General features: G+C 35.2%; 3 protein-coding genes across 8 annotated transcripts; all 3 read right to left on the bottom strand.

Annotated features, from left to right (window-relative positions):
- Positions 1–9,311: 9,311 nt before the first annotated feature.
- Positions 9,312–11,053, bottom strand: LOC141710680 (transcription factor BEE 3-like). Of its 2 annotated transcripts, none has more exons than XM_074513227.1 (6): positions 10,574–11,053; positions 10,309–10,428; positions 10,138–10,203; positions 9,984–10,052; positions 9,708–9,785; positions 9,312–9,617 (listed from the first exon to the last, which is right to left on the bottom strand). In XM_074513227.1, exons 1-6 carry the CDS (start codon positions 10,952–10,954, stop codon positions 9,480–9,482), a joined length of 852 nt encoding a protein of 283 aa, XP_074369328.1. In that variant the 5' UTR covers positions 10,955–11,053; the 3' UTR covers positions 9,312–9,479. The 2 variants fall into 2 exon arrangements, with proteins under 2 accessions (XP_074369328.1, XP_074369329.1); XM_074513228.1 differs by having other exon boundaries at positions 9,312–9,608; positions 10,574–11,047.
- Positions 11,054–11,789: 736 nt separating this feature from the next.
- Positions 11,790–18,505, bottom strand: LOC141712152 (uncharacterized). 3 transcript variants are annotated; one of them, XM_074514974.1, is made up of 10 exons: positions 17,998–18,505; positions 16,759–16,854; positions 16,560–16,644; positions 16,195–16,316; positions 15,731–15,755; positions 15,554–15,637; positions 15,415–15,444; positions 15,214–15,319; positions 14,895–14,959; positions 11,790–12,388 (listed from the first exon to the last, which is right to left on the bottom strand). In XM_074514974.1, the coding sequence occupies exons 1-9, from the start codon at positions 18,085–18,087 to the stop codon at positions 14,896–14,898; spliced, it is 702 nt and encodes a 233-aa protein (XP_074371075.1). In that variant the 5' UTR covers positions 18,088–18,505; the 3' UTR covers positions 11,790–12,388; position 14,895. The 3 variants fall into 3 exon arrangements, with proteins under 3 accessions (XP_074371075.1, XP_074371074.1, XP_074371073.1); XM_074514973.1 differs by lacking the exon at positions 11,790–12,388 and adding an exon at positions 14,263–14,494 and having other exon boundaries at positions 17,998–18,504; XM_074514972.1 differs by lacking the exon at positions 11,790–12,388 and adding an exon at positions 14,263–14,519 and having other exon boundaries at positions 17,998–18,501.
- An 808-nt stretch (positions 18,506–19,313) lies between these two features.
- LOC141712154 (cysteine-rich receptor-like protein kinase 43) lies at positions 19,314–23,907 on the bottom strand. Of its 3 annotated transcripts, none has more exons than XM_074514976.1 (6): positions 23,768–23,907; positions 22,961–23,128; positions 21,617–21,827; positions 21,263–21,500; positions 20,934–21,084; positions 19,314–20,132 (listed from the first exon to the last, which is right to left on the bottom strand). In XM_074514976.1, exons 1-6 carry the CDS (start codon positions 23,801–23,803, stop codon positions 19,761–19,763), a joined length of 1,176 nt encoding a protein of 391 aa, XP_074371077.1. In that variant the 5' UTR covers positions 23,804–23,907; the 3' UTR covers positions 19,314–19,760. The 3 variants fall into 3 exon arrangements, with proteins under 3 accessions (XP_074371077.1, XP_074371078.1, XP_074371079.1); XM_074514977.1 differs by lacking the exon at positions 23,768–23,907 and adding an exon at positions 23,261–23,499 and having other exon boundaries at positions 19,317–20,132; XM_074514978.1 differs by lacking the exon at positions 23,768–23,907 and adding an exon at positions 23,223–23,499 and having other exon boundaries at positions 19,317–20,132.
- Between the last annotated feature and the right edge of the window lie 2,992 nt (positions 23,908–26,899).

The following is a 26,899-nucleotide window of genomic DNA, read 5'->3' on the forward strand; positions in this document are numbered from 1 at the left end:
AACACGTGGTTTGTAAAAAGTTCAAACCGCAACCACATCATGAAAATTAAAAACCGGTCTTTGCGGTATGCTGTGATGTGGACGGTTTTTGCGGTGTGGAGAGTTTGATGATGTTAGAAAATTAGGATTTTAGAGCTTAATTTAATTATGTTCTTGATGTTAATCCTAAAATCTAATGATTGGAAATTGTTCAATGATATTTGAACTTAAATTTTCATGTATGGTTTTAAGAATTTTCTTAATAAAATCCATATGAAATGAGAGTTGAAAGTAGCTTGGAAAAGCTTGGAAAAATTTGAGAATGTTTGTCCCACATTGAAATAAATAAAGGAGGGTGTGTGCTTTATATGGTATTACCCACATGAGTAGTATACAACTACTAAGGTGTGTGATGGTCCATTGTGTTGTTGTGTGCTTCACGCGCGCGCACACACACGCGCGCCCCGCCCCGCACCGCCCCGGGTCGAAGGGCGATTTGGGCGATTTGGGCGAATGTCTCGGCGTCTCGCGTACGCGAGGCGACCTGGGCGAGGATTTTATTTATTTGAGAATTATTTTAATTCGAATTTATTTATCGGTGACTGGATTATTGGGCTGGGTACTCTGAAATAGGCTAAGTCACTTTGTTAGTGGGCTTAGTCTAAATATATTGAACCTGCAAATAATCTGATCTGTAACAAGTTCTGATATCAGAATCAGAACTTAAGAACTGATGAATAAAATCATAACTTAACAAGTTCTGATATCAGAATCAGAACTTAAGTACTGATGAATCAAATCAGAACTTAACTTAAGTTCTGATAATAATGTGGGTGTTAATGTGAAAAGCTGTTATAAATAATTTAAATTCAAAAACTGTTCAGTTTTGATTTTTTCATTAATGAATTCAAAATCTGATCAGTTTTGATTTTTTCATTAATGAAGCAGTTTAATTCAGACATTAAGTGTGTGGACAGTTTCATTTTTCCTCTCCTATAAATAGAGGCTAATCTGAATGAATAAGGAATAACACACTACATTCTCTTCTCTTCTCTTCAACCTCTCTGCATTTCTCTCCCACAAGTCCTGAAGTGCTGATATTATTCCGGCAACTGAGGTGCTGGTCGAATTGGAGCTTTTGTTGCTGCTGTTAACATAAACTCCGAGCTATTTTATCCTGGTGGAGATATTGTGAGCATCCCAAACGCAGCAGGTAGGGGCAATATTCTCTTCAAGAGCAGCCAGGACTTCGAGCAAGGCCTGGTGACTCAGCTGTGATCATTTTTCTTGGCATTTTGTATCTGTGAACCTGTATTTCATTCACTGTTAAAAGCTATGGTTTCGGGTACATCTTTCTTTCTCTCTACGTTATTTCAGTTACTGATTTTGTTTACCTGCATGTTTTGTTTTGTTAACTGTGGTCTTGGCCTAAACTTGTTAAATTCTTTATACACTTGCTTCTATGTTGCTATATTTTTTAGTGAGGTTTACAACATTCTTGAAGAGAATATTAGTTATATAGAATTTAGCATAATGGTTAACGAAAGTGAGGTTATCGTTGGTGGTGGTAGCAGTTCGGGTGCAACTGCTGGGGCCATTGATTGGACCACCTATAGTTTCCCACAAGCTGTTGAACTAACCGGTTTACCGGAGAAATTCAACGGTGGCATTGGCTTTTCTCGCTGGCAGAAAAGGATGAAGTTGTGGTTGACTATAAAGGGTCTGTGGCCGGTTGTGGAATATGAGAAACCAGTAGTGAATCAAGAGAAGGCTGACACAGTTAAGGCTTTTGCGAAGTGGGCTGAGAAGGATGGAGTGGCTAGGGCGGCCATTCTGGCGGCACTAACAAACACTTTGTTTGATGTCTATTCTTCTGATGCCTACTCTGCAAAACTCTTATGGGAGAAGCTGGACCAGACACATAATACTGACTCACAAGGTCTAGAAAAGTATTCTGTGGCAAGGTTCCTCGAGTTCAAGCTGGTGGACAATAAGTCCATGACTGAGCAGGTGCATGAGTTTGAGATGATAGTGCATGCTTTGAAGGAGTCTGGAATGAATCTCCCGGAGAAGTTCAAGGTGATGAGTGTGATTGAAAAACTCCCGAAGTCTTGGGAAGAGTTCTCTCTCTCCCTGAAAAGACAGAAAGGAGAGATCACCTGGACCAACCTTATGCTGGACATCTCGGTGCAAGAACAACACAAGTCCAAACAGGGACATGTGATGCCAACTGAACACGGTACCTCGAAGGTAAACATAGCAACTGTAGGACAAAAGAGGAAGGCTTTTGCTAAGAAAGCTAATAGTAATAAACCTAAGAGTGACAAGGACAAGGCCAAGAAACCCAAGGCAAACAAACCATGCTGGTCTTGTGGGCAGGTTGGGCACTAGAGTAAGGACTGCCCTACGAAGAAAGCGAAGAAAACCGAGGTAGCGCAAGCAAATGTTGTGCTTGGAATCGCAAGTGGGCCTGTAGTGAACATGGTTGTTGGTGAGGCTACGGCTTCTGAAACCGACGTTGACCGGTATGTATCCTACAACCCTGTGATATTTTCTACCTATCTGTCAAATGAATGGTTGATAGATACTGGAGCTAATGTACATATTTGTGCTGATATTAGTTTATTTGTATCTTATCAACAGAGTCATAGCCTGACTGTGAAGATGGGGAATGCTAGTGTTGCTCAAGTACATGGAGTTGGAAACGTGGATCTGAAGTTCCCTTCAGGACGTATTCTATCTCTGATGAGAGTGCATCATGTTCCCAACATGCGTAAAAATATAATAAGTGGAAGCTGTTTAGTTTCTAGTGGTTTTGAAATTTCGTTCAAGTGTAATAAAGTAGTTCTTATTCACACTGGTACATTCTTTGGCAAGGGTTACTTATCAAATGGTTTATTTGTTATTAATGCGGATCCCGTTTTGGGAAATTTGAATAATAATGTTATTCCTACTGTTAACTGTATTGAGTCCTCAAATATATGGCATGCTAGACTAGGTCATTTAAACTTTGGTGCTCTTAAGAACATGATGAACTTAGAGTTGATTCCAAAATATACCATAGAAAAGAATTCTAAATGTCAAGTATGTGTGTCTGCTAAACAGATAAGGAAACCTTTTCATAACGTTGTTAGGGATTCAGACTTGTTAGATTTAGTACACACTGATATTTGTGAATTTGGTGGTGTGTTGACCAAGGACCAGTTTAGATACTTCATTACTTTTATAGATGATAGTAGTAGATACTGTTATGTTTATTTACTTAGACATAAGGATGAAGCACTTAGTAAATTTATTATATATAAAACTGAAGTAGAAAAACAAACTAGTAAGTTACTTAAAAGATTGAGATCTGATAGAGGTGGTGAGTATACGAGTAATGCTTTTAATGAATTTTGTGCAAATAATGGTATAGTTCATGAAGTTACTCCACCATACACACCTGAGTCTAATGGGGTTGCTGAGCGAAAGAACAGAACATTTAAAGATATGATTAATAGTATGCTTATTAACTCTGGGTTGCCTAAATACATGTGGGGAGATGCTCTAAATACGGCTTGCCATATTTTGAATAGAGTCCCTTTGAAACACATGGATAAAACACCCTTGGAGTTATGGAAAGGCAGGATGACTAGTCTTAAGTATCTTCGTGTGTGGGGGTGCCTTGCTAAGGTGCTTGTTCCTGAACACAAGAGAAAGAAACTAGGTCCAAAGACTGTTGACTGTATCTTTCTGGGCTATCTTGAAACCACTACAGCTATGAGATTTTTAGTGTTAAAATCTGACATAGATGGTATAGTGGCAAACACGATAGTTGAATTTCGAGATGCGACATTCTTTGAGGATGTCTACCCTATGAAGACTGGAATTCCTGAAACGACTTCTGAGGAAGATCCTACTCATACATCAAGTTCTATTCCTGATCATGTGGAAAAGATGACAAATGTGGGGGCGGAACCTAGTAGTAGCTCTATTCCTAAGGAACTAGAGGAACCAAGGAGAAGTAAGCGTGCAAAGGTAGTCAAGGATTTTGGAGGTGATTTCATCACTTACAATATCGAGGACGAACCTTTAACTTTCCGGCAAGCTATGGATTCTTCTGAGTCAAGGCACTGGAAGGGCGCTGTCAAGAGTGAAATTGACTCTATTGTTTCTAATGGAACATGGGAGTTGGTTGATCTCCCTCCTGGATGTTCTACTATTGGGTGCAAATGGGTCTTTAAAAGGAAGTTGAACCCTGACGGCTCAATAGATAAGTATAAAGCTAGACTGGTAGCTAAGGGTTTTAAGCAAAAGGAAGGAATTGATTATTTTGATACATACTCTCCGGTTGCAAGAATGGTAACAATCCGAATGCTTATAGTATTGGCTTCAGTCCATGGTCTTATCATCCATCAGATGGATGTAAAGACGGCTTTTCTTCATGGTGAACTTGAAGAAGAGATTTATATGGATCAGCCTGATGGATTTGTTGCATCAGGCAATGAAAGGAAAGTATGTAAGTTGATCAAGTCCATCTATGGCTTGAAACAAGCTCCCAGAGATTGGCATAAAAAGTTTGATGAAACTATATTGCCTTTCAGTTATAAGATTAATGAAAGTGATAAGTGTGTCTACACTAAAGTTAAAGGTAATGAGTGTGTTATTTTGTGCCTATATGTGGATGACATTTTATTGTTTGGAACTAATATTGAGATTATTAACGAGACTAAAGAATTCTTGAAAAGACATTTTGAAATGAAGGATATGGGTGAGGCAAGTGTGATTCTTGGAATCAAACTGGTTCAGTCCACTGAAGGAATAACCTTGACTCAATCTCATTATATAGAGAAATCTATACTTGAGAAATATGGTTATTCACAGTGTAGAATCGCTAGTACACCTTATGATTCGAAAGTTGTCCTTGTCAAGAATACTTCAGGAGTGCCTGTGTCTCAGTTAAGGTATTCTCAGATTATTGGGAGCTTGCAGTATCTTGCTAACTGTACTAGACCAGATATTTCATATTCTGTGTCTAAATTGGCTAGATATACAAGCTGTCCAAACAGAACTCATTGGAATGCTCTTGATAGAGTACTTAGATATCTAAAAGGCACAATATACCTTAGTTTACACTACAGGAGATTTCCTGGTGTGCTTGAAGGGTACAGTGATGCAAGTTGGATAGCTAAGAAGTCTGGTTCCAATGGAGTGACTGGATACGTGTTCACCTTGGCTGGTGGAGCAATATCCTGGAAGTCAAGCAGACAAACTATAGTTACTCGGTCTACTTTTGAGGCTGAGTTGTGTGCACTTGATACCACAGGGACGGAGGCTGAATGGTTACACGGACTTATGTCTGCAATACCTGTAGTAAGCAGACCGCTTCCTGCTATTGCTATTCACTGTGATAGTCGAACAACTATCGACAAAATTAGCAGTAAAAAACATAATGCTAAAACTAAGAGACACATCCAAGCTAGACTCAAGTCTATAAGGGGTTTAGTGACTGATAGGATCATAGCTATAGAGTTCATAGGAACTCAGAATAATATAGCTGATCCTCTTACTAAAGGACTGGAACCTGCAGTGGTCCTTAAGTCAAGGTTGGGGATGGGATTGTCAACCCATCATAATTCATCAACAGTGGGAACCCAATACACATGAGAGGAGATCCCTCGAAGTGTATTCAATGGGTAATAACAAGCTGTAAGGATGAGTTGGTAGTACCTTTTCTACATAGATGATACTATAGTATCTGAGTCTATCCCCTGTAAACCTAGAAGGTACTGACACTGCCAGAAAAGCAAGAGTGTTAAAACTCTGAATGGGATCAAGTCATTTGACGAGATAGAGGCAGTATATCTCTGGAGATGCCCAGCTAAGCGAATGTAATTGTGTGGTCGCAATTAGAGGATAGGGTTAATCCTTGAAGCATTCGACGAACAGGATCGAGACATGACCATTAATGTCTCAAAGCTGTAGATTGGCACCATAACCTTTGACTTGTCGTCGTCTATGGAATATGGTTATACTAAACGGATTAAGATTCAAGGTGAAACATTCCATCTGAGTCCGATAGCCATTGAAGTAGAGGAATTAGGAGGGTTCAAACCCGGAAGGGTACCGACTCTGAAAAACAAGTCATGATGGGAAATTGATCACATTCCTGTATGGATTTGTGGGGGATTGTTAGAAAATTAGGATTTTAGAGTTTAATTTAATTATGTTCTTGATGTTAATCCTAAAATCTAATGATTGGAAATTGTTCAATGATATTTGAACTTAAATTTTCAGGTATGGTTTTAAGAATTTTCTTAATGAAATCCATATGAAATGAGAGTTGAAAGTAGCTTGGAAAAGCTTGGAAAAATTTGAGAATGTTTGTCCCACATTAAAATAAATAAAGGAGGGTGTGTGCTTTATATGGTATTACCCACATGAGTAGTATACAACTACTAAGGTGTGTGATGGTCCATTGTGTTGTTGTGTGCTTCACGCGCACACGCGCGCCCCGCACCGGACCGGGTCGGGTCGAAGGGCGATTTGGGCGAATGTCTCGGCGTCTCGCGTACGCGAGGCGACCTGGGCGAGGATTTTATTTATTTGAGAATTATTTTAATTCGAATTTATTTATCGGTGACTGGATTATGGCGACCTGGGCGAGGATTTTATTTATTTGAGAATTATTTTAATTCGAATTTATTTATCGGTGACTGGATTATTGGGCTGGGTACTCTGAAATAGGCTAAGTCACTTTGTTAGTGGGCTTAGTCTAAATATATTGAACCTGCAAATAATCTGATCTGTAACAAGTTCTGATATCAGAATCAGAACTTAAGAACTGATGAATAAAATCAGAACTTAACAAGTTCTGATATCAGAATCAGAACTTAAGTACTGATGAATCAAATCAGAACTTAACTTAAGTTCTGATAATAATGTGGGTGTTAATGTGAAAAGCTGTTACAAATAATTTAAATTCAAAAGCTGTTCAGTTTTGATTTTTTCATTAATGAATTCAAAATCTGATCAGTTTTGATTTTTTCATTAATGAAGCAGTTTAATTCAGACATTAAGTGTGTGGACAGTTTCATTTTTCCTCTCCTATAAATAGAGGCTAATCTGAATGAATAAGGAATAACACACTACATTCTCTTCTCTTCTCTTCAACCTCTCTGCATTTCTCTCCCACAAGTCCTGAAGTGCTGATATTATTCCGGCAACTGAGGTGCTGGTCGAAATGGAGCTTTTGTTGCTGCTGTTAACATAAACTCCGAGCTGTTTTATCCTGGTGGAGATATTGTGAGCATCCCAAACGCAGCAGGTAGGGGCAATATTCTCTTCAAGAGCAGCCAAGACTTCAAGCAAGGCCTGGTGACTCAGCTGTGCTCATTTTTCTTGGCATTTTGTATCTGTGAACCTATATTTCATTCACTGTTAAAAGCTATGGTTTCGGGTACATCTTTCTTTCTCTCTACGTTATTTCAGTTACTGATTTTGTTTACCTGCATGTTTTGTTTTGTTAACTGTGGTCTTGGCCTAAACTTGTTAAATTCTTTATACACTTGCTTCTATGTTGCTATATTTTTTAGTGAGGTTTACAACAGATGAACACACTTAACATATATTAAAAAGATATATCAAGTCAGATTATGATTAATATTTATTAAATTGAAATTAAATTACATTAATATTTAAAAATATTAACAGATATATAAAAATAAAAAAGTATTTATATAATTAACTGAAAGAAGATCCACTGCCTTTAAAATGCAAGTAGAGGACTTTGGGATCTTTGAACTTGCCCATATCGGTTACTGTTTCCCTTTCTGCTGTCCCCAAGCCACTTCACCAATAAATGTTGCCACTCAAAACTAATCTATAGCAACTCTTATCCATCAAATTTCAATCTGTTTCCCTTGGGACCCATTTATATGTTTTTTGCTCTCACTATCCCCCTCCTCTGTTCATGCATTTCTCCAACAAGCAAAGAAATAAAAAAGTCTGTTATAATGGTATTTAAAAGGGAGAAAAGTTTAAAATACTGCATAAAAAGAATGGGTGGGTTCAAGCAAACAAAAGAAAGAACCAGATGATCCTTTGGGAGGTTCATTAGCTCTTATTATTTTTGATAGAGAAGTTAAGAGAAGAGATCCCACATTGTCCCCATTATCTTTCGGGCATGCTTTGTCCTGTGAAGCTGTCTGTTTTAGATACAATGCATCTGCATTAAAAATATACAAATCCTCACAGTTTTTACAAATATCTGGTAAAGAAAATGTCTGAGATATAAAGTATATAAAAATTAAATGTTTTTTTTTTCTGGATAATCTGCATATTCTTTCAATCATTCAGTTCCATGTATTGGCAGTATCAATCAGATTTCATGGATATATTTGTCTATGGTTTACTTTATCCATTTCAATGGACTTGGAATTTTACCAAATCACAGCTGTTAGCCTGTTATACATTTTGCACAAATATATTGGCCTGTTGCTAATAAAGTATCTTTTTATCTGTTAAGATCTATGATCAACAAGATACTATTTCTTCTGGAGGATTGAAAATTTGAAAATTATATAAACATGAACACTATCCAACTTCAGAACATGAATATATTAGTTCATCATAAACTTGTAACAGTAACCTACTTTCTCCCATTTTTCTCTTCTTTTTCAATCCAACCTTGCTTGCACAATTTTTTAACTGTTATATAAAAAAGAAATTCTACTTCTGAAATAAGTGAGGATATTTTTAAAAAAGGAATTATTTGCAATTCACAACCCATATCTTTTATCTCAAATATGCGTATCTTTTCACTTTCCAATTTAATAAAATTTACATTTTTGGGACGAGTATCCGTAAAATAGCTTTTTGCCCCATTTCACCTAAAATATAACTCTTAAAAATAACATGAATATTTATATAAATTGTGTATTTTCTTATGACGTTCTTTATTAATAATTTAGTTGTACAAATAAACTCATATTAAGAATTTATGATATGAGTAGAAATGAACTCTAGTATAAGGATTGTCACATAATTATTGAGTCTATAAAAAACAATACAATACAGTGCAATCAAATTTTGATTTGATCAAATAATTCGAACCAAGTCCCCTGAACATCAGATATATATTGGATTGGAGATCAATGTATTTGGACTTAGTTAGTAGGCAATCTTTTAACTTTTTTAATTATATCATGGAGTATTTAGTAGGTGGAGAATGCTAATAGCATGTAGTATTTGTTATGCCACTTGGATACAAAATGATCTCTTCTTAATAATTTATGAATCTCAAAAACTACATTCAGAAATTCAGACCAAAAACGAGAAAGAAAATGAGTGCATGCCAGTAAAATTTGTCATTGTATATAAATTTGAAGTATTTCTCCACATGTGTGAGGACAAGTATATGTATACAGTGGCACCTGTGAAATTGACATATAAAAAAAATGAGACAGGCACAAGCAAACTAGAGTTGATGGAGGAAACAGGATCTTTCTTTCATCAATTATTCAATTGTATGGCAATGTAGGATAAGAGCCAAAACTATGGTCAAGGGGACCAAACTCAGTGGAACCAACTTCCTCATTTCCTCTTTTTACAACTCTTTGCATCTTTTGTGCTTCATATGCCATTGCCCTCTGCACATTCTCCAAAACACAAACATTTAAAATTAATTAAATTTATTTTTTAATCATCTTAACATCCAAAAACATAGAGTATATCTAGTTTTCAAGTACCTGTAGTTGTTCAAATGCATCTGCATGTGAGTTAAAATCTTGAAATGTGCTTGCTGCAGTAAGCTTCATAGAAAGGAACTGACAATGAACAACAGAAATAATTAGTCTATATACAAAATATGGTACTTGAATTTCTGTTAACGTCTTATCTTTCTCATACCCTGCTTGAGCACTTTGATATCGAGGGTATTTTAAATTTAATTTTAATTTTTTCGCTTACTAGTTACTATATTTTATGTTAAAAAGAGAAATGGAAGAAAATTGTTAACGACTCACGTCCACTTGATTCTGCAAAGACTGTACATAATTTATAATCTCATCCAACATCACTGCCATGCCCATTGTCTGCAGATACAGTGAAATAGTGAATTGAAAACAGCTACTAATTGTGGATATATGTAATTCAAACAATGTAGAAACGAAAACTCACCTTGTGGCAACCAGGTACAATATCTTGCAAGCATTTTATTTTCTCATTAATTTTCCCTCTTCGAACCTGTTTCATATCAACTTCATCGTTATTAGTCAAGCTGTAACAAGTTATGTGGATTTGCGAAGTAGATAATAAATTACGAACCAAATATAAGGAGAAAAGTATTACCCTTTCTGCTAAACTGTGACTATCAGTGGCTTGGCCCCTTCTAGCTCTCACATGTACCACATCACTTGGTTTCTCTCCTTCCTTTTCACTACTTCTTGATCTTTTCAATGCCCCAGAACTCTATGAACAAAGATAATTAAAACAAGATTAAAAAAGCATCAGTGAACAAAGTGATCAAAGAAATGACAAAATATCATAATAACTCTGGAACAACTTTAAAAAAATTGTAAATTAATCTTTACAAAAAATATAGCTAGGACCTTACATTTTTTCCCTTGTTCCCACTACCAGAAGCTTGAGGAGATGAATTACTAGAACAGCCTTCAACTTCATGTCGTGCTACTCTCTTCTTCGAGTTGCAGGAATTATTTTCCTGCACAGGCGCGAATTCTGGAGCGACATTCTTGTTATCATTACGAGAAAATCCTCGAAAATTGTCTTCCAAGTTACTCTGGAATTGCGGAATTTGAGAAGTGAAATTGAAGTTAGGAAACACCATGAGGTTATTGATATTTGAGTTTGAAGTATTTATGGCACTTGGGGTTGAGTGTGTAAACTGATTCATGATGAGTTCTATGTTTGGATCAAACTCTAACAAAGAAAGTTGTGCTTTGAAGCTTTGCATGTCTGATGTGTATTCAGCCATGGAACTTTTGTGTTTTCCAGAGAGCTTAAGAAAAGAGCCTAAGGAATTATGTTCTGACAGTCATAGATTGTGGAATTCTATATATAACATACGACTATGGTTGGCTTAAGCGTCCCTCTATCCGTGTTTTTTTTAAATAGCGGACAAATGCTTTCTAATAATGATTGGTGATCTTTTGGTTAAAAAATGAGTGAACTTAGATAATTTTAACATGAGCTTCAGTATAATTTTTTTTATACAAGAATTTAATCGACTTAAAAATTAGTTTCATATTAACTGGAAATTGTGTCATAAATTAATAAAATAAAGCAGATACCTAATTTACATTGAATTATATGATTGTATCTGTTAAATGAAAGATTTTTGAAGAAATGCAATTGGAGTGGCCACGTGGAAATTTCAGAATCTGTTATTTGTGTTCCCCAAGTAGCGTCATTTCAAGGTATATATCCAATAATGTGGGGGCATCTCTGGCCACAAGAATCATGTATTTCCCATGGAAAATTAAATTGAAAGAGCTTTAGCAAAGCTGGATACTTAAGAGTTAAGAGCAATCTGTGAGTGAGGACAAGTAGGTAAGCTGTTGATGTAGTTGGGTGGCTTAAGTTCCATGCACCTGATCATGATTTTTAAACATATGGTAACGATGGTTCTTTGGATTGTTTATGCAACCAGTCAATATCCATAAAGCAAAGTACACTGAACAGCACACGCTTTCACCATAGAAATCACTCAGACTTGCAATCATTTCTGGAGTAGTTGCAGGTACCGGTATCTTTTCCGGATACGAATTAATTCTAGACTTGCTTTTATAGATACGAGAATCCTCATTTTTTGTTTATTTAGAAGAGAAATGCTCAGTATAATTAGAATCAGTTGCAGATAATCAACTTTGAACTTTCACCACCTTGATGAATACTAAATTTTTTATTCTCATGTGTATTTCATCTCGAATAATTTACTATCAAGTCATTTTAATTGTCATATATTTTATTTTCATGTCTATTCCATCTCGAAGAATTTATTATCAAATCATTTTAGTTATCATGAATTTGAATCTGACTTGGATAATGAGTTCTCAATCGTTTTTTACGATCATTTTTGGCTCTGACAAAAACTCTTAAGATATCTTCAATATGATATTAAGTTGCTCTTATTTTGAAAGTAATACTATTGGTAAATAGAAAACATAATTTTGATTAGAAAAATTACTACAACAAAAGGGTAATTAGACTTGAATTTGTAGTGGTAAGTTGTAATTAGCTTTTCAAAAGATCCCTATACACGTATCTAAAAATGGTCCCAGGTCCAAATGTTTGTCAAAGACATCCAGTCTTCATTGCCTCCACCATCAGCTTCATCTGTTTTTTCTTTTCTAGGTACTTTTCAGTCCGATCTCTTGCCTGCCGCTAGATGCAATACCAGTTTCACGACCTGTTAGATTGGACATGCAAATACTTTGATCTACTTTCAACAATTTGAGTGCTTGAACAAAACTTTCGACAGATGCATTACCTCTACGAACCATGCATTTGTTACTGAAAAGAAGAATGTTAATGCTTATGATATATGCTTATATAGTTATATTACAGATTCTAGATGTATGTGTTGGAATACAAGGATTTATGATGATTTCCAGAATTCAACGCAACAGAATAATAGAGTTCAGATATTGCAGAATGCAGTTGATTCAGATTTTCCAGGAGAGTATTTCTCAGGTTTAGGTTTGTTAGGGTTTTGTGTAAATCTTGTTTATCTGGATAAACCTTATCTCAAACAAACCCTATCTTATAAATCAAGTTTAAATCTCTCGAGACTTATCTTTACTTGATTTATCTTTTTCAACTTACTAACAGATTAGTTTCAAAGTTTCATTCAAATATTTTCAAACAAACTTATCTTCCAACCTTATCTTTTGTTTGAAAATAAATCTGTTAGAACTTTGCTTATAAATACAACTCTTCATTCATTTCAGATTTGTTGCAAACGCTTTCACGTCAATATTTCATCATCTGAAATCACTTTCTTGTTCTATACCCGAGAGATATATATTCAGAAAACAAGAAACCTAGTTTGAGTTGTAAACTTTCACATTATATTCTTGTAACTGAATCGTGTATTATATCACTTGTCCCGGGTTGTGGGAGTTTGATTACAACAGGAAGGCCAAGTAGCTTTGTGCTAGGTAGCTGTGTGCTAGGGAAAAGTTTCTTTCAAGTGTGCCAAGTTTGTAATCAAGGAAAGTTTGTAAGTACTTTGTTTTAAGTGGATATAATACATTCTCTATGCTAGTTGGCATGGGGACTTGGATGTAGGCCATAGACTAGATGTAGGGGCCGAACCAAGTGAAAACTTCTGGTGTTTTTACTTTTCAGTTTTCAGCATTCTGCATTCTATTATTGTTATTTACTTTTTGCAGTTAATTGAGACTGTCTCATTCATTGTCTCATTTGTAAAGGGACTGTCCCATTTGCATAAGAGACTGTCCCATTTGCATAAGAGACTGTCCCATTTGCCTTGACAGTTAGAATATTATATTATCTATTGAGCCATCGAATTTCAATTGGTATGAGAGCAGGTGCATTTAATTCTCTTTTTAGTGTTTATTTTGCTAGCGATCCATGGCTCAACCAGATAGGTATTCAAACAATTATCCACCACTGCTTCATGGTGCTGAAAACTACAATGATTGGAAGTTTCAGATGAAAATCTTTCTCCGGCGTGATGTTTTCGAATGGGATGCTGTTGAAAATGGTTTTACAATTCCTATGAAAGAAGGGAAGCCGAAATCTCTCAAGGATCTTTCTCCTGAAGAAGTGAATGCAATGAACTCCAATGCTAAAGCGATGAACTCTCTTCTCAATGACATGGTAGCTACAGAATTAAGAAAAGTATCAGCATGTACTACTGCCAAGCAGATCTGGGATACGATCAAAGTCAGTCACGAAGGCACGTCTAAGGTACGTGAAGTAAAATTAAGTATGCTAATGAGTGACTATGAAGGTTTCAGGTTGGAAAGAGATGAAAGCGTGCGAGATGCTCAAGGGAGGTTTCTGACGTTGATGAACTCTATCTCACTTCTGGAAAGGATCATTCCTCAATCTGAGATTAATAGGAAAATCCTCAGAGCAATGCCAAAGAAGTTTGTTCCAAAGGTTACTTCTGGAAAGGATCATTCCTCAATCTGACTTGACTTGTATGATGAGTTCTCAATCGTTTTCGACGATCATTGTCGGCTCTGACGAAAACTCTTAAGATATCTTCAATATGATATTAAGTTGCTCTTATTTTGAAAGTAATACTATTGGTAAATAGAAAATATAATTTTGATTAGAAAAATTACTACAACAAAAGGGTAATTAGACTTGAATTTGTAGTGGTAAGTTGTAATTAGCTTTTCAAAAGATCCCTATACACGTATCTAAAAATGGTCCCAGGTCCAAATGTTTGTCAAAGACATCCAGGCTTCATTGCCTCCACCATCAGCTTCATCTGTTTTTTCTTTTCTAGGTACTTGTCGGTCCGATCTCTTGCCTGCCGCTAAATGCAATACCAGTTTCACGACCTGTTAGATTGGACATGCAAATACTTTGATCTACTTTCAACAATTTGAGTGCTTGAACAAAACTTTCGACAAATGCATTACCTCTACGAACCATGCATTTGTTACTGTAAAGAAGAATGCTAATGCTTATGATATATGCTTATATAGTTATATTACAGATTCTAGATGTATGCTATGCAAGATTGCAGCTGATGAGGATTAGAACGAATCACATCTTAAAATTCCAAGTGTATTCCTAGCAACGGCGTTCATGAAGATAATTACAGTACATACAGTTTAGGGAACTGAAATGATAAATCTAAGCATTACGCAAATTAAGCTATTAGAATAGAAGAAGTCTGGACAGTGATACACCTTAAAAAGATGAGAATATACCTTAAGAAAGAATCACCAGACCGAGGTACATGGCTCCGCAAAGAAATATAAAAGATATTATCCCCCTACAATTAAGTCATTTATAACCATTAAGGAACAGCAATGAGCAGCAATGATAGCTTCATTGGTAGTTAATTTCTTGTTTAGCAATAAAACTGAAACTAATTAATAGGAACCCTTATGAATGAGAAATTATAGCTTCTTTTGATAGTTTTCTGGTTCACAATAAAATAATATAATCTTGAAAAGGGAAGAAATTATAATTATCTACTCTAAAGATTGCGATGATGGTGTGCTTGTCCAGGATAAACTTGCTTACCAAATGACACCCCATCCAACACCATTACAAGGACAAGGACAAACTTCTGCAAATTTCTCAGCATCACTTATATTAACTCTTCGAGATATCAAATCATCATAAATGTCTGTATGAATACCATAAAAGATGACTTTAGGTTCTGACCAATTTCTTATATGAAGACATGAGTAGACAATTAATAAATCATTTTGAAGACCTTACCATATACAGAGAATAAACTGTTCATTACACCTGTAGAGAGCACAGAATGAAATTTCTTTCATTATTTAGCAGTTTAAAATATTTAATGAAACGCTTATTCAAATGTGGGATAGAAACAGAGAGCCGATAGAATATTTACCAATAAATAGAATGACATAACGAAGTATCCGGATATCTGTTGTTTCTTGCAGAACCCAGATTATGGCAAGGAAGACAATAAATCCTGATGGTTTAGAAAGAATATCAGTATCACCACTCGTAGACTATGCAGTTATTGTGAAGGGATCAAGACACCTATAGATTCTGGAAGATGTACCAATGCAAAGTCCCCGCAGTGTCCACTATAATGACACAAGTGAATAATTAATCAAAAATGTTGTCTTGGGAATCATATCGTGTACTGAAACAATATCCTAAAAAAATTGATTTGTTTCAGAAAATGATATGATAAGAATTATTGAACCATGCCAATACTAAAACATTTGTCATTCATCATTTATAGAACAATTTAAATGAACTGCTTTTTCTAAAATCTTAGGAAAGAAAATCTTCAAAAAAGTTCCATTTGACTAAAAAATTGCAGGTATTATACACAATTTTTAAGAAATGACATCTTACTCAAATAACATGTTCCAAAATATTTCAAAAATATTGAATAGTGGTCTCGAGTGAAGTTTAAAAGGTGATTTCTATCTATTAGCAAAGACGATTAAGGGTGCCTACATATTTAAAAATGTATTTGGGATAATATAAGAAATGTAAAAAATAAAGCCCACTTACATTTTTTGCAATTAAAAGCACAACAATTAGAGCAACAGCTAAACATCCAGCACTAATTCTTGCTGCAAGAAGATTTGTGGACGCCAGTATCAAAACCATTCCCCAGAAGGACGATCCAAGATCTAAAATTGCAAGAAGGATTATAAGTTTAGTCGCACTGCTTTAGGAATTATGCATAGCAATAGTGTGCATTTAGTGTCAGTGAATATATGCGGAGGAAGATAAAAATGCGTAAAAGACTAATAAATTTGTGAGAACCTGTTACATGCGACTGAATTACCATATATGTGTTAATCTATACTTCACACTTGAAATAAAGTGAGGGTACTAAGAGCAGGGTGTCTAGTATAGGGTAAAGAATTTACATCCTGCTGGCAAGATGAACCAATATACACCACCGCGTGTTTGTGTACTTCCACCTTCATCAGCGTGAACTTGAATTCCTTCCACCTGCATGCATATTAAGGTATTTATAACTACAACTTGAAGAGTTGAGGTTATGCGATTCAAATACGATGACGTTTGGAGGACAAAGACTATAAAAACTCTAAATAAGCTTCTTACATGTCCACATGTAAGTTTGCAAGCTAAAGCATGGCTGGCTTCATGAATAAATACTGTAACAAGTTTGAATGGCATTAAAAGTACTGTCCTCCATAGCTGCAAGATGAACAAAGATTAACAAGTTAACTACTTGCATAGGAGTCTAAAAAAGAAACACAAAGCACAAACAAGTGATTGTAAAATATGGCTGTTTTAACCTTCCTGAGATGTCATATAGAAATACCCAGTCCCATTTCTGCGATAGTAATACATACTTAGAGTTGAGTTGTGATAATCAAATGGCTGACAAGTTACTTGACAGGTAAAATAAAATATATTTTTCTTCTAGCCGTTTGTTTGGTTTTTAGTCTAAAATTCAGTGATGGCGGGTTATAATCAACTAAAGACTAAAAAAATACAGGATACTACCAATAGCTATCCCAACTAAGATAAATAGAATACCAGATACTATCAGGGCCAAAATTCATAAGTTAAGACTAGAACAACATCGGATACTACTCTTTGGTTTTTGAAAACTTCTTTTTTAAAATACCATTCATTAACGCCCCTTAGTTATAGAGAGAGGGCAAGAGTACAGACCAAGCAGCGCGGCTGAAACCAGAACAGGGACTCAAACAGATCAAACATACTAGCAGACCAGAACACTAACTTAAACTAACTGCATACCAGAACACTAACAGCACATCATGGAAAAGTAAACGAGACAAACTAATAGTTACTTAAAAAACCTTTTATTCTTTTAAAGGGAGATGGTCCAGAGCAAACGTATGTTAGGGGGTGCCCTGCCTTCACTTGGGAAACCCTAGTTTCACACGTATCATGATAAATTACCACGTTATATAGTGTGTTATAACAGGTTTATGTCAGGGACATGGACCCCCTTCTTAAAATCGCATAAGCACTATCTTATGTCAAAACTTCAGACATCCGCATGTCCTACAAATAGAACTGCAAAGGCGAATAACACTAGGCCTAAACTCTCATTAATAAACGATCCCAACAGTTTTTGAACAATTCGCACAACTTTATTTACACTCGGACTGGTAAAAGATTATTAATCTTGACTTGAAGACGATCTGTAGACATCGACACAAGTTTTTATCAATCTAATGAAGTAGCACATACTTAGATACAGAAAAAATGATGATCTACAATTACGAGAAACCAACTCAAGAATCATATTTTCTAGAAGGAGATTCTGATCTATGTACATACACAGAGAGGGAAGCAAGAACATACCGCAAGAATGACAACTGTGCAAACAGAGATGGTGGTGATGAAAACAACTTGCTCATGGTTGCAGCACTTCTTTAGCTCCCAATTTGGCATTTATATATTTATGTACACACCTGTTCTATATGATTGCAAGAAATTTAGTGAATATATCAAAGTTGAAAAAGGCTAAACTGATGCAGGAACAATTGCTCAGAAAATAAGAAATAAATTAATTTTTGGTAGCTGAGATGTAGATAAAGTAAATGTCATCCAAGTATGGAGATATGAATACTTCCTGATACTGAGTATGAAGTGGAAGAGAGGAGATAACAGACAAACTGAATCTTTTTATTCTATGCAAAAAAAAGGCTCACTGTTGACTATAGAACTATAATATTAGGAAAAATCAAAAAACACTAGAAAGCTGTGAAGGAAAGTTCTTGGATTCTTTTGTAGCAAAAGAAAATGTTCTTAGATTTTTTTGGTGGCACATGTATATGTTCATGCTTACCCAAGTATCTGTAACCTTCACCCTTGTACAATACTTCTTTCTTATGTGATAATTATTTAAATATCACTCCCATAGTTTTGTACAGGTCTTTAAAACTCAAAAACTAATTTTTTTTATGACTTCATATAGACAATAACATATTCTCTGCCATGTAAACAAGCTTCTGGCTCCTTAATTAAAAGGAAGTCTAATTCGTCAATATACATTTGTCCATGACTCAAGAGATAACAGTATATTCATATGCATATTAGGACCTCATCATCATGGCCGAGAAGATTACAGTCGTGTAAGAATATTTCTTCGCGCAACAACAAAATTTGCAACTCAGAGATAAAATGATTATGAACAGCCAAAAAGCAGTTTAAGATATCCTGATAAAATCGTGAACAGGTATGAAGTATGAACTATACTAAGAACACATTCGCAAGGCACTTCAAGCCATTAAACCTCAAATACATATAATAATTGGTTAGCTTTCTTTGGTAGATAGTAGAGAAGGCTATACATATAATATTTTATAACGACCTACCTAGAAATCTTAAAGTCATGTATCTACCATAATCGGTAGAAAGCTACAACACTGAACTAGAATATTTCTGAATGAAACTGCTGCACCAGATGAGTAATACTAGTTTTCTAGCAGAATAATTCAAGTTAAATGCAAATTGCTGCCACTTCATCAAAATTACATTTGTAACCTTTAACCAACTAATTAATTTCTCGTCTTCGCTTGAAAAACTTTCGTCTCCTGTCAGAGAAAAAAAAGATATAATTAAACCAGTCAAATGCTATAAAAACTCAAGTACTTAATTTCAACATAAAATTAAACCTCTAAAGAAAGATACCCATTATATAAGTTGTTAAAGAAAGAGCTTGTGGAAAAAGTAGACTCCATGATCATCTTAGCAGCCCATAAACTACAGAGCCACTTTTCGCACTGAACTGCTCTGGACAACCAAATCTCGCTGCTTCGCTCATCCGCGAGTTGCAAAAACTACTTCAGGGGCCTGTAAAACTGCATTCTCTATCTCCTTCCAACAACAGCAGAAAGCTTCTTGAAAATATTTAAATTTTGTAGCTCAAAGCATTTTATGGAAAGATTTTAATCTATTTATACCAAGACAGAGTTACACTGAGGTCTTTTACAACTTTAACCTAAATTTATAATTAATAAAAGAATATATAATTGCTTTTTACATACAAAACACTAAACAAGTAAATAAAGGTTTACAAAGAATCTTTACATAGAACATCCTACAAGCAATTTGGAAGATATCTATCTACCTTCATCCATGGAAGAATATGACATAGAGTTTTTAGAATAATACTCAATCGTGCTACTGCCAGCAGATGCCTTTGTTATACCAGTTTGCATGCTACTATCCTTAGTGTTAGTTAGAGCAGTAGAAGTGGTCGTTGTCCAATGTCCTGCACGGCCCTGAATTCCAGGTCTGCCCGGTTTGGGTAAAGTAAAAGAATCGCTTGATAGTGTGAGATAAACAGACATCATATCTGGTCTCCCCGAGACACTAGCTTGACAGCATAACAATCCAAGTTGTATGCACATTGCTGCCTCGTCAGGATTAAATTCAATAAGATTTTTGTCAACTAATTCCATTGTCTTCTTCGCTTGAAAGAGTTCCCATGCCTATTAAAGAGGACTAGAGATGGTCAAACAATTATTTTTTAGGTCATTTGTTTTCATAAGAATTAAGGTATTATCTAGTGAGCAGAAGAAAGTACATTCTAGATTAGTACTATGTAACCTATGTTGATGTACTGTCGAAGTTATTGCCTCTCATACTATTCTGATCTCATGATTACTCGTATTTTTTACATGTGAAGGGAGCAATTTAACAGATAAACATGAAAATAAGACTCATTTCAGTTGAATGCTTTTGATACGCAGATATAGTAAGAATTTCACTTAAAAAGTCTCATTCAAAGGGGAAATTCATATTCATTCAAACACGATCTGAAAACTACGCATCATCCAGAAACCTTGCAAGCATTTACAATTTCATCAGCAAATTAGCTGGTAAGACATATATATAAGCAAATCTAAATTACAATCCCTATCTGAGATCAGTCACCATATAACAGGATGATTTCATTAAACTTGCCGAGGACAAAAGGACAATCATATGGGTCAGATTTCTGAATTTTGAATGAAAAAAAAATAATGCTTCCTAGCATGGCATCATTGAGACTTGCTCAAAAGAGATGTTTTTGATTGTTGATATTTCTTCGATATAACATCTGAGTTTTTCTTATTTTTCTTTTTTTTTTTGCCATATGCTCCTCGACTGTTACATAATAATGAATCATACTGTGAATGGTCCTGGGATCACCAGAGATAAGATTTCAATGAAAAACAGAACAGGAAGAGTAGAATGACCATGTCCCTAGCTATTTCTGAGACAACTTAGGTTTTAGGGATATAACTCACATAAGTCAAAAGATCTTCCTTTTCAGAGCCAAGCAGCCGATCAAGATTTTTTCTCCCACTCACAATCTCCAGCAGCAAAACCCCGAAGCTAAAAACATCTGTTTTCACCGACAGATATCCATGCATAGCATACTCAGGCGCCATATATCCACTGAATTAACAAGAGAGTATATATACATCATTAACAAAAGATTATACCGGCACGACCAAATGGATTTCTTCTACTTCTTAAATTAAATTTTGGTGTGTATCAATTTCTGTGAGGGCATAACAAACTTAGGGAAATATAATATAAAAAACAGTAAAAGCAAGATTGGTAAATCACTCACTGGGTACCAGAAATCCTAAATGTATTGAGATGTGTATCATCCCCTGGAAAAAGCCTCGCTAAGCCAAAATCAGAGATTTTGGGATTTAAATTTTCATCCAACAATATATTACTGGCTTTAATATCTCGATGAATAATCCTTACAGGAGCTTCTTCATGGAGGTAAAGAAGACCTCTAACAACCCCTGTTATGATTTGGAATCTTATTATCCAATTCAACGATGAAGACTTCCTTTTATCTGGAAAACCAACATGCAATTGTTGTCAAATTTAATATCTGCAAAACCTGTCCTACTAGTAATTATATCAGATTCCACACACATATAGATTATGCATTCAGAGAGATCTATTTTACCAAACAGGAAATAGTCAAGACTCATATTCTTAAGATACTCATACACAAGCATCTTTTCAGGCCCTTCAACACAGCATCCAAGCAACATGACCAGATTCTTGTGCTGAACTTTCAGTAATAGATTCACTTCATTTGTAAATTCTCTTAGTCCCTGCCTCGAACTCAGTGATAGCTTTTTCACAGCTACTTCTTGACCAGTAGGCATGAGTCCCTGCACAAAATATATATGAAATTTATACTTCAAATTAATTTTGTTCAAAACCCGTAGAAAGTAAAAAGAGGACTTAAAACAACAAAACTAGACCATTTCTGATGTTCTTCGATGAGTCTATTAATATTGTCAATCTCTTGTGACAAGGTCAATATCCAAAATGTACCATTGATGCAAAATACATCTCCCTAGTGTTACCATACTAGTATTAAACAAGAGATACTTTCTCCAGTTCTACGTGATGTTACCCATATTTGTATGCAGGTCCGTGGCAAGTCGCAGCTAGGATAGATCCAACTATTCTTTTTCTCTTTCTTTTTGTGTAATTTCAGTGTAAGTATGTTAGGCATCATTTCACAGATTCTTAAACAACATTAATACACTGAAATAGGCAGCATTGCAAACAAGCCAAGCTTTTGAGCTTAATATCACATTAAATGACAATTGAGATAATTTGTACATAGAATTACTGTAACTAGCGATCCCATCCGGGATGAATATTCAACAAAGTATACCTTATAGTAACTGAAACTAACTACAGATCAAGGTAAGAAGTTACATGATGAAGCAAAAGTAATAGACTCATTCACATAATGTAATAATTAGAGTTTGTCAATAGCTTGCAAAAAGTAGGATTGAGAGGTTTGACTGCCTGAGAGAAAAACATAAAATGGACCTCACAAACAACCAAAGGATATGGCTACCTTTTTAACAACATTGACACAAATAATCACCAATCAAATCTCCTTAAACCAGTGATAAGAATCCAGAAAACGAAAAAAAAATCAATCTTATAATCCTAAATTAACAAGTATAGGCGAGAGCATAACAAAATTCCGAAAAATCTAGCAATATCACCCAAAATCATATAAAAAAAAGTTGCAAGAATTCACCAGCAGGATCCAAAAAAAACTCATTTACACAAAAGCACAACTGTTAAGTTGTTTTTTATACAAAAAAAAACACTTTGGGAGCAAAATTTATCCAAAATTACAGATTCAGTAAAAAGGTTCATACACATTGATCAACATTTAATTTCATAGTTCATCAATTTCAAAAAGAAACACAAGTGAATAAGTGATATGTATTTTAGCGTACACATTTACATAGTACAATTATAAAAAAGAGGGTACCTTAAAAACAGGGCCAAAGCCACCGTGACCAAGCTTGTTGGGTTCAGAGAAAAAATTAGTAGCAACTTCCAGAGCTTGCAGAGGAAAAAACAAGTTCCACGAATTAACTCCATCATCAGCTTCATCTCCGGCGGCTGTTTCTCTTTCTCCACCGCGTTTCAGCCGGTTCTTGAAACAAGAAAATAAAAAGTTGAAAAGCCTCATTCATGCATTATAAAAATAAACACATTTTTGTACTGATCAAATGTGTAATGATACAAACAGAAAGTGGAGATCAAATCTAGTTTGGTTTTGACAAACATGAAGTAGAGGAAGAAGACTTGTTGCTTGACTAAATCGTACTCCTTCTCAGCCAGCTACGTGTGACTTGTCTGCACACATGTGCTATTTTGTGTAGTTGATTATTTCAATACTTCCATTCTTAATGCAAGTAAACACACTTTTTCTTTTGGAGGAATACTAGTAAACACGTTTATACATTCATGTGATTTTTTTTATAAGATTTGAATTTTTTTCGAACGGAAATTAGACCTCTCAAGTCTTGATCCTAGAGAGCGAAGTTTATTACTAATGATTATTAATGAGATATAAATCGTAAGTCATAAAAAAGAAGAGTTTTAATACAGTTGTGTGTGTAGAATAGTAGCAATAATATTTGATGTTGTGAAAGTGATATACTAAATGAGTACTCCTGCAGGATAAGAAACTGCGTTACTTGAAAAGTCTTTGTTCACATTTGGAGAGGATGATAACAATATAGATTGATTAGATTCTAATAACTGAAAATGAGAACAAGTAAACAAGTACCTTTATAGTTTGACTGAGCTTTCCCTTAAGTTTCATTAAAGTTACAATTGTAATATACTACATTTTATGAGGAACTACTAATGACTTGTAGCATTTGATTTCTTCAAACATCAAGGCCGTGACAATGTCTCCAATACTCTACTTCCTCTTCTTATGCTCCTTAATCTTTATAACCTCTAATGGGCAAGATCCTTGCCCGTCACACGAATGTAATGGTGTTGAGATCAAATATCCTTTCTGGCAGATAGACGGAACAACATCAGAACAATTCTGTGGCTACCCCGGCTTCGGACTCAACTGTTCCAACACCAACCAAAATCCTGTGCTCAACCTCCCTAAGGATTCTTACTATGTTAGTGAAATAGATTACGATAATTTCACATTAAACCTTATCGATATCGATGTTGTTGGTGCAGCATGCCCCAGGGTGCGTCACAACTTTTCTGCTGAAACCTTGCCTATTTATTATCAGACAGAACCAACTTCATCTGCATGATGGTTGAAATTGAAATATGGACGTTATTTTGGATAATTCCGAAGACATGGTCAATCCTTATATTTTTTTTGTCAAGTCATTCAAGACAGAACTGTCTACATTTGCTAGCAGAATAATATGGAAAAGAGTGCAGAGAGCAGAGTAGTGCATTAAAAATTGGACTTTGAAAGTAGTTCTTGGTTATAAATTATTGTGTAATTTACACAAAACATAAGTTTAAACTAGCAAACACAGGTGCAATAAAACTTTATATTGGTAAAATATTTAAACATGGTTCCATATAACTAAACTTGTTTCATCCAAAACAGCGTTTTATATTATTATTCTTTAGTTGAGAGATGCTCTTATGAATTAAATTTCCCAGCTTGCCTTGCGTTGAACTTTATTATTGAAGTCTATTACAAAGTCTTCAACCCCCATTATATGTTTCCAAAGGCAAAGCCTAAGCTTTTGCAAATGTATGTTTGCTATTTTCTGCTTATTACTCTTGTTTCTTTATACATTATCATCCTCCATTCACTCGGTTGATTGCTAATCGTCCTTATAAGCATCTCCTGCACAATGCGTGCTAAACACTTTAGACCTTGCCAACATGTGTTAAACTCCACTTGCATCATTCAATCCTTTTCTTGTGGCTCTTCGATCTTTCATCCACAGACCATAATGCTAACAATTAAACTAATATGTGTTGGAGCTGTAACTTAGCCAGACACTAGTTTATCCCTTCTTTATTTTCTATTACTTAGTCAAAATAGTTAAACCAGTAGTTGCTTAGCTGGATAACAGAATCTCTCGCCCATAGTGTGGCATTGTAAGTTATATATACCTCTTGTACAGTTTCATTATACCTCACCTGTAAATACACAATTGTTCTAGATGTCAATAAAGAAATCTTCATAGATTCTGCTTCTGTATATTTAGTATTGTTTACATTTCTTGTAAATGTGTGAATCAAGATTATCCAACTTTCACATGGTATCAGAGCATATGGTTATGCAATCACGATAAATTTCATCAAACACCTCGTATGCACAGGAAACACATCGGTGATTTCTACTTTCCGATCAATCTACATATCTCAACGGTTAATTCTCTTCATCTTTCTGTGTTTTTTGATCTATTAACAACAATTCCGCATCTTATTACCATCGTTATCGATATTTCGTTTAGATTGAAATTTGTATACAAGATTTGTGTTTCGTTTTGACCGAATTGTCTCTTCATATTGATTCTACGTATCAATCTCTCTCTCGAAATCTCCTTTTTTGAAATATCTCTCACTATATCTCAGACTATCTCATACTTTGTGGTTTTCTGTAATCAATTCGTTTGCTACTTTAATCGCTCGATCAGAAATGACAGAAACTAGTAATAATGAGAATCAAGATCGATCCACTTCTTCTCATTGTCATTATATAGTATCAAACTCATCGTTTGAACATGACAATCCATTGCATCTACATTCATCTGATAATCCAGGCATGAAACTAGTCAACGATCCTTTTGATGGATCAGGTTCTAGTAATTGGAAAAGGTCTATGATCATCGCTCTTTCAGCACGTAACAAACTCGGTTTGTAGACGGTTCTCTAACTTGTCCTGAGATCGGTTCTAATTCTCATAAAAGCTGGCAAAGATGTAACGATATGGTTATATCATGAATTCTTGGAGCTCTTTCCAAAACTATAGGAAGAAGTGTGATCTACTGCAATTCTGCTCATCAGATTTGACTTGAACTTGAAGAGAGATATGGAGTTTCTAGTGATGCTCAACTCTTTGGCCTTCAAAAGGAGCTGAATGAAATATCCCAGGGTAATAATAATATAACTGATTTCTTCACCAAGATTAAAATGCTTTGGGATGACATTGATGCTCTAGGTCTAATTCCTACCTGTACTTGTGGCTGTAAGTGTGGAGCTTCACATAAAATGTCAAAATTTCAGCAAGACCATAGAGTAATTCAGTTTTTGATGAGATTAAATTATTCTTTTGCAATGATTAGAGGTTCAATTCTCATGAAGTCTCCTCTGCCTTCAATCAGCCAAGTCTATTGTCTTTTGCTCCAAGAGGAGTCTCAAAGAGAAATTCATTCAAGTGGACATTTCATGTCTGACTCGGCTTCTCTAAATGCTAATACCTCAAGGTTCACTAGATCACCTTCAACTGCAGGACAATTCCCAAAGAGGACTGGTTTTGATCCTAAGAGATCTTCTCTGCACTGCAACTATTGCAAGAAAACTGGCCATACAATTGACAAATGCTATAAAATACACGGTTTCCCTCCTGATTTTAAATTTACCAAGTCTAAAAGGATTGTTATTAGGTCCCGAATTATCGTAAGGGGGGGTTGAATACGATAATCACTAAATTAAAAATTCTTTCGAATCTTTAGCGGATAAAATATTTAGTGCTCGGTTAGTGGTTTCGTGTTCTTGAAAGGAATAGTGTATGGAACGATAAAAATAAGGAACACAAGATATTCGGGGAAATATATATTCGTATATAAATCTCGAGGGTGTTGCTACACTCCGGTAAATAAATTAACCGGCTACAATCTAAGAACAACAAAGTTCCTAGCTACTACAAAGATTTACAAATCAAATCCTATACAATAATCTAGCTTTTATTTGTACTAGG

Source organism: Apium graveolens, chromosome 3 (genome assembly GCF_009905375.1).
Source record: "Apium graveolens cultivar Ventura chromosome 3, ASM990537v1, whole genome shotgun sequence".
NCBI lineage: Eukaryota > Viridiplantae > Streptophyta > Magnoliopsida > Apiales > Apiaceae > Apium > Apium graveolens.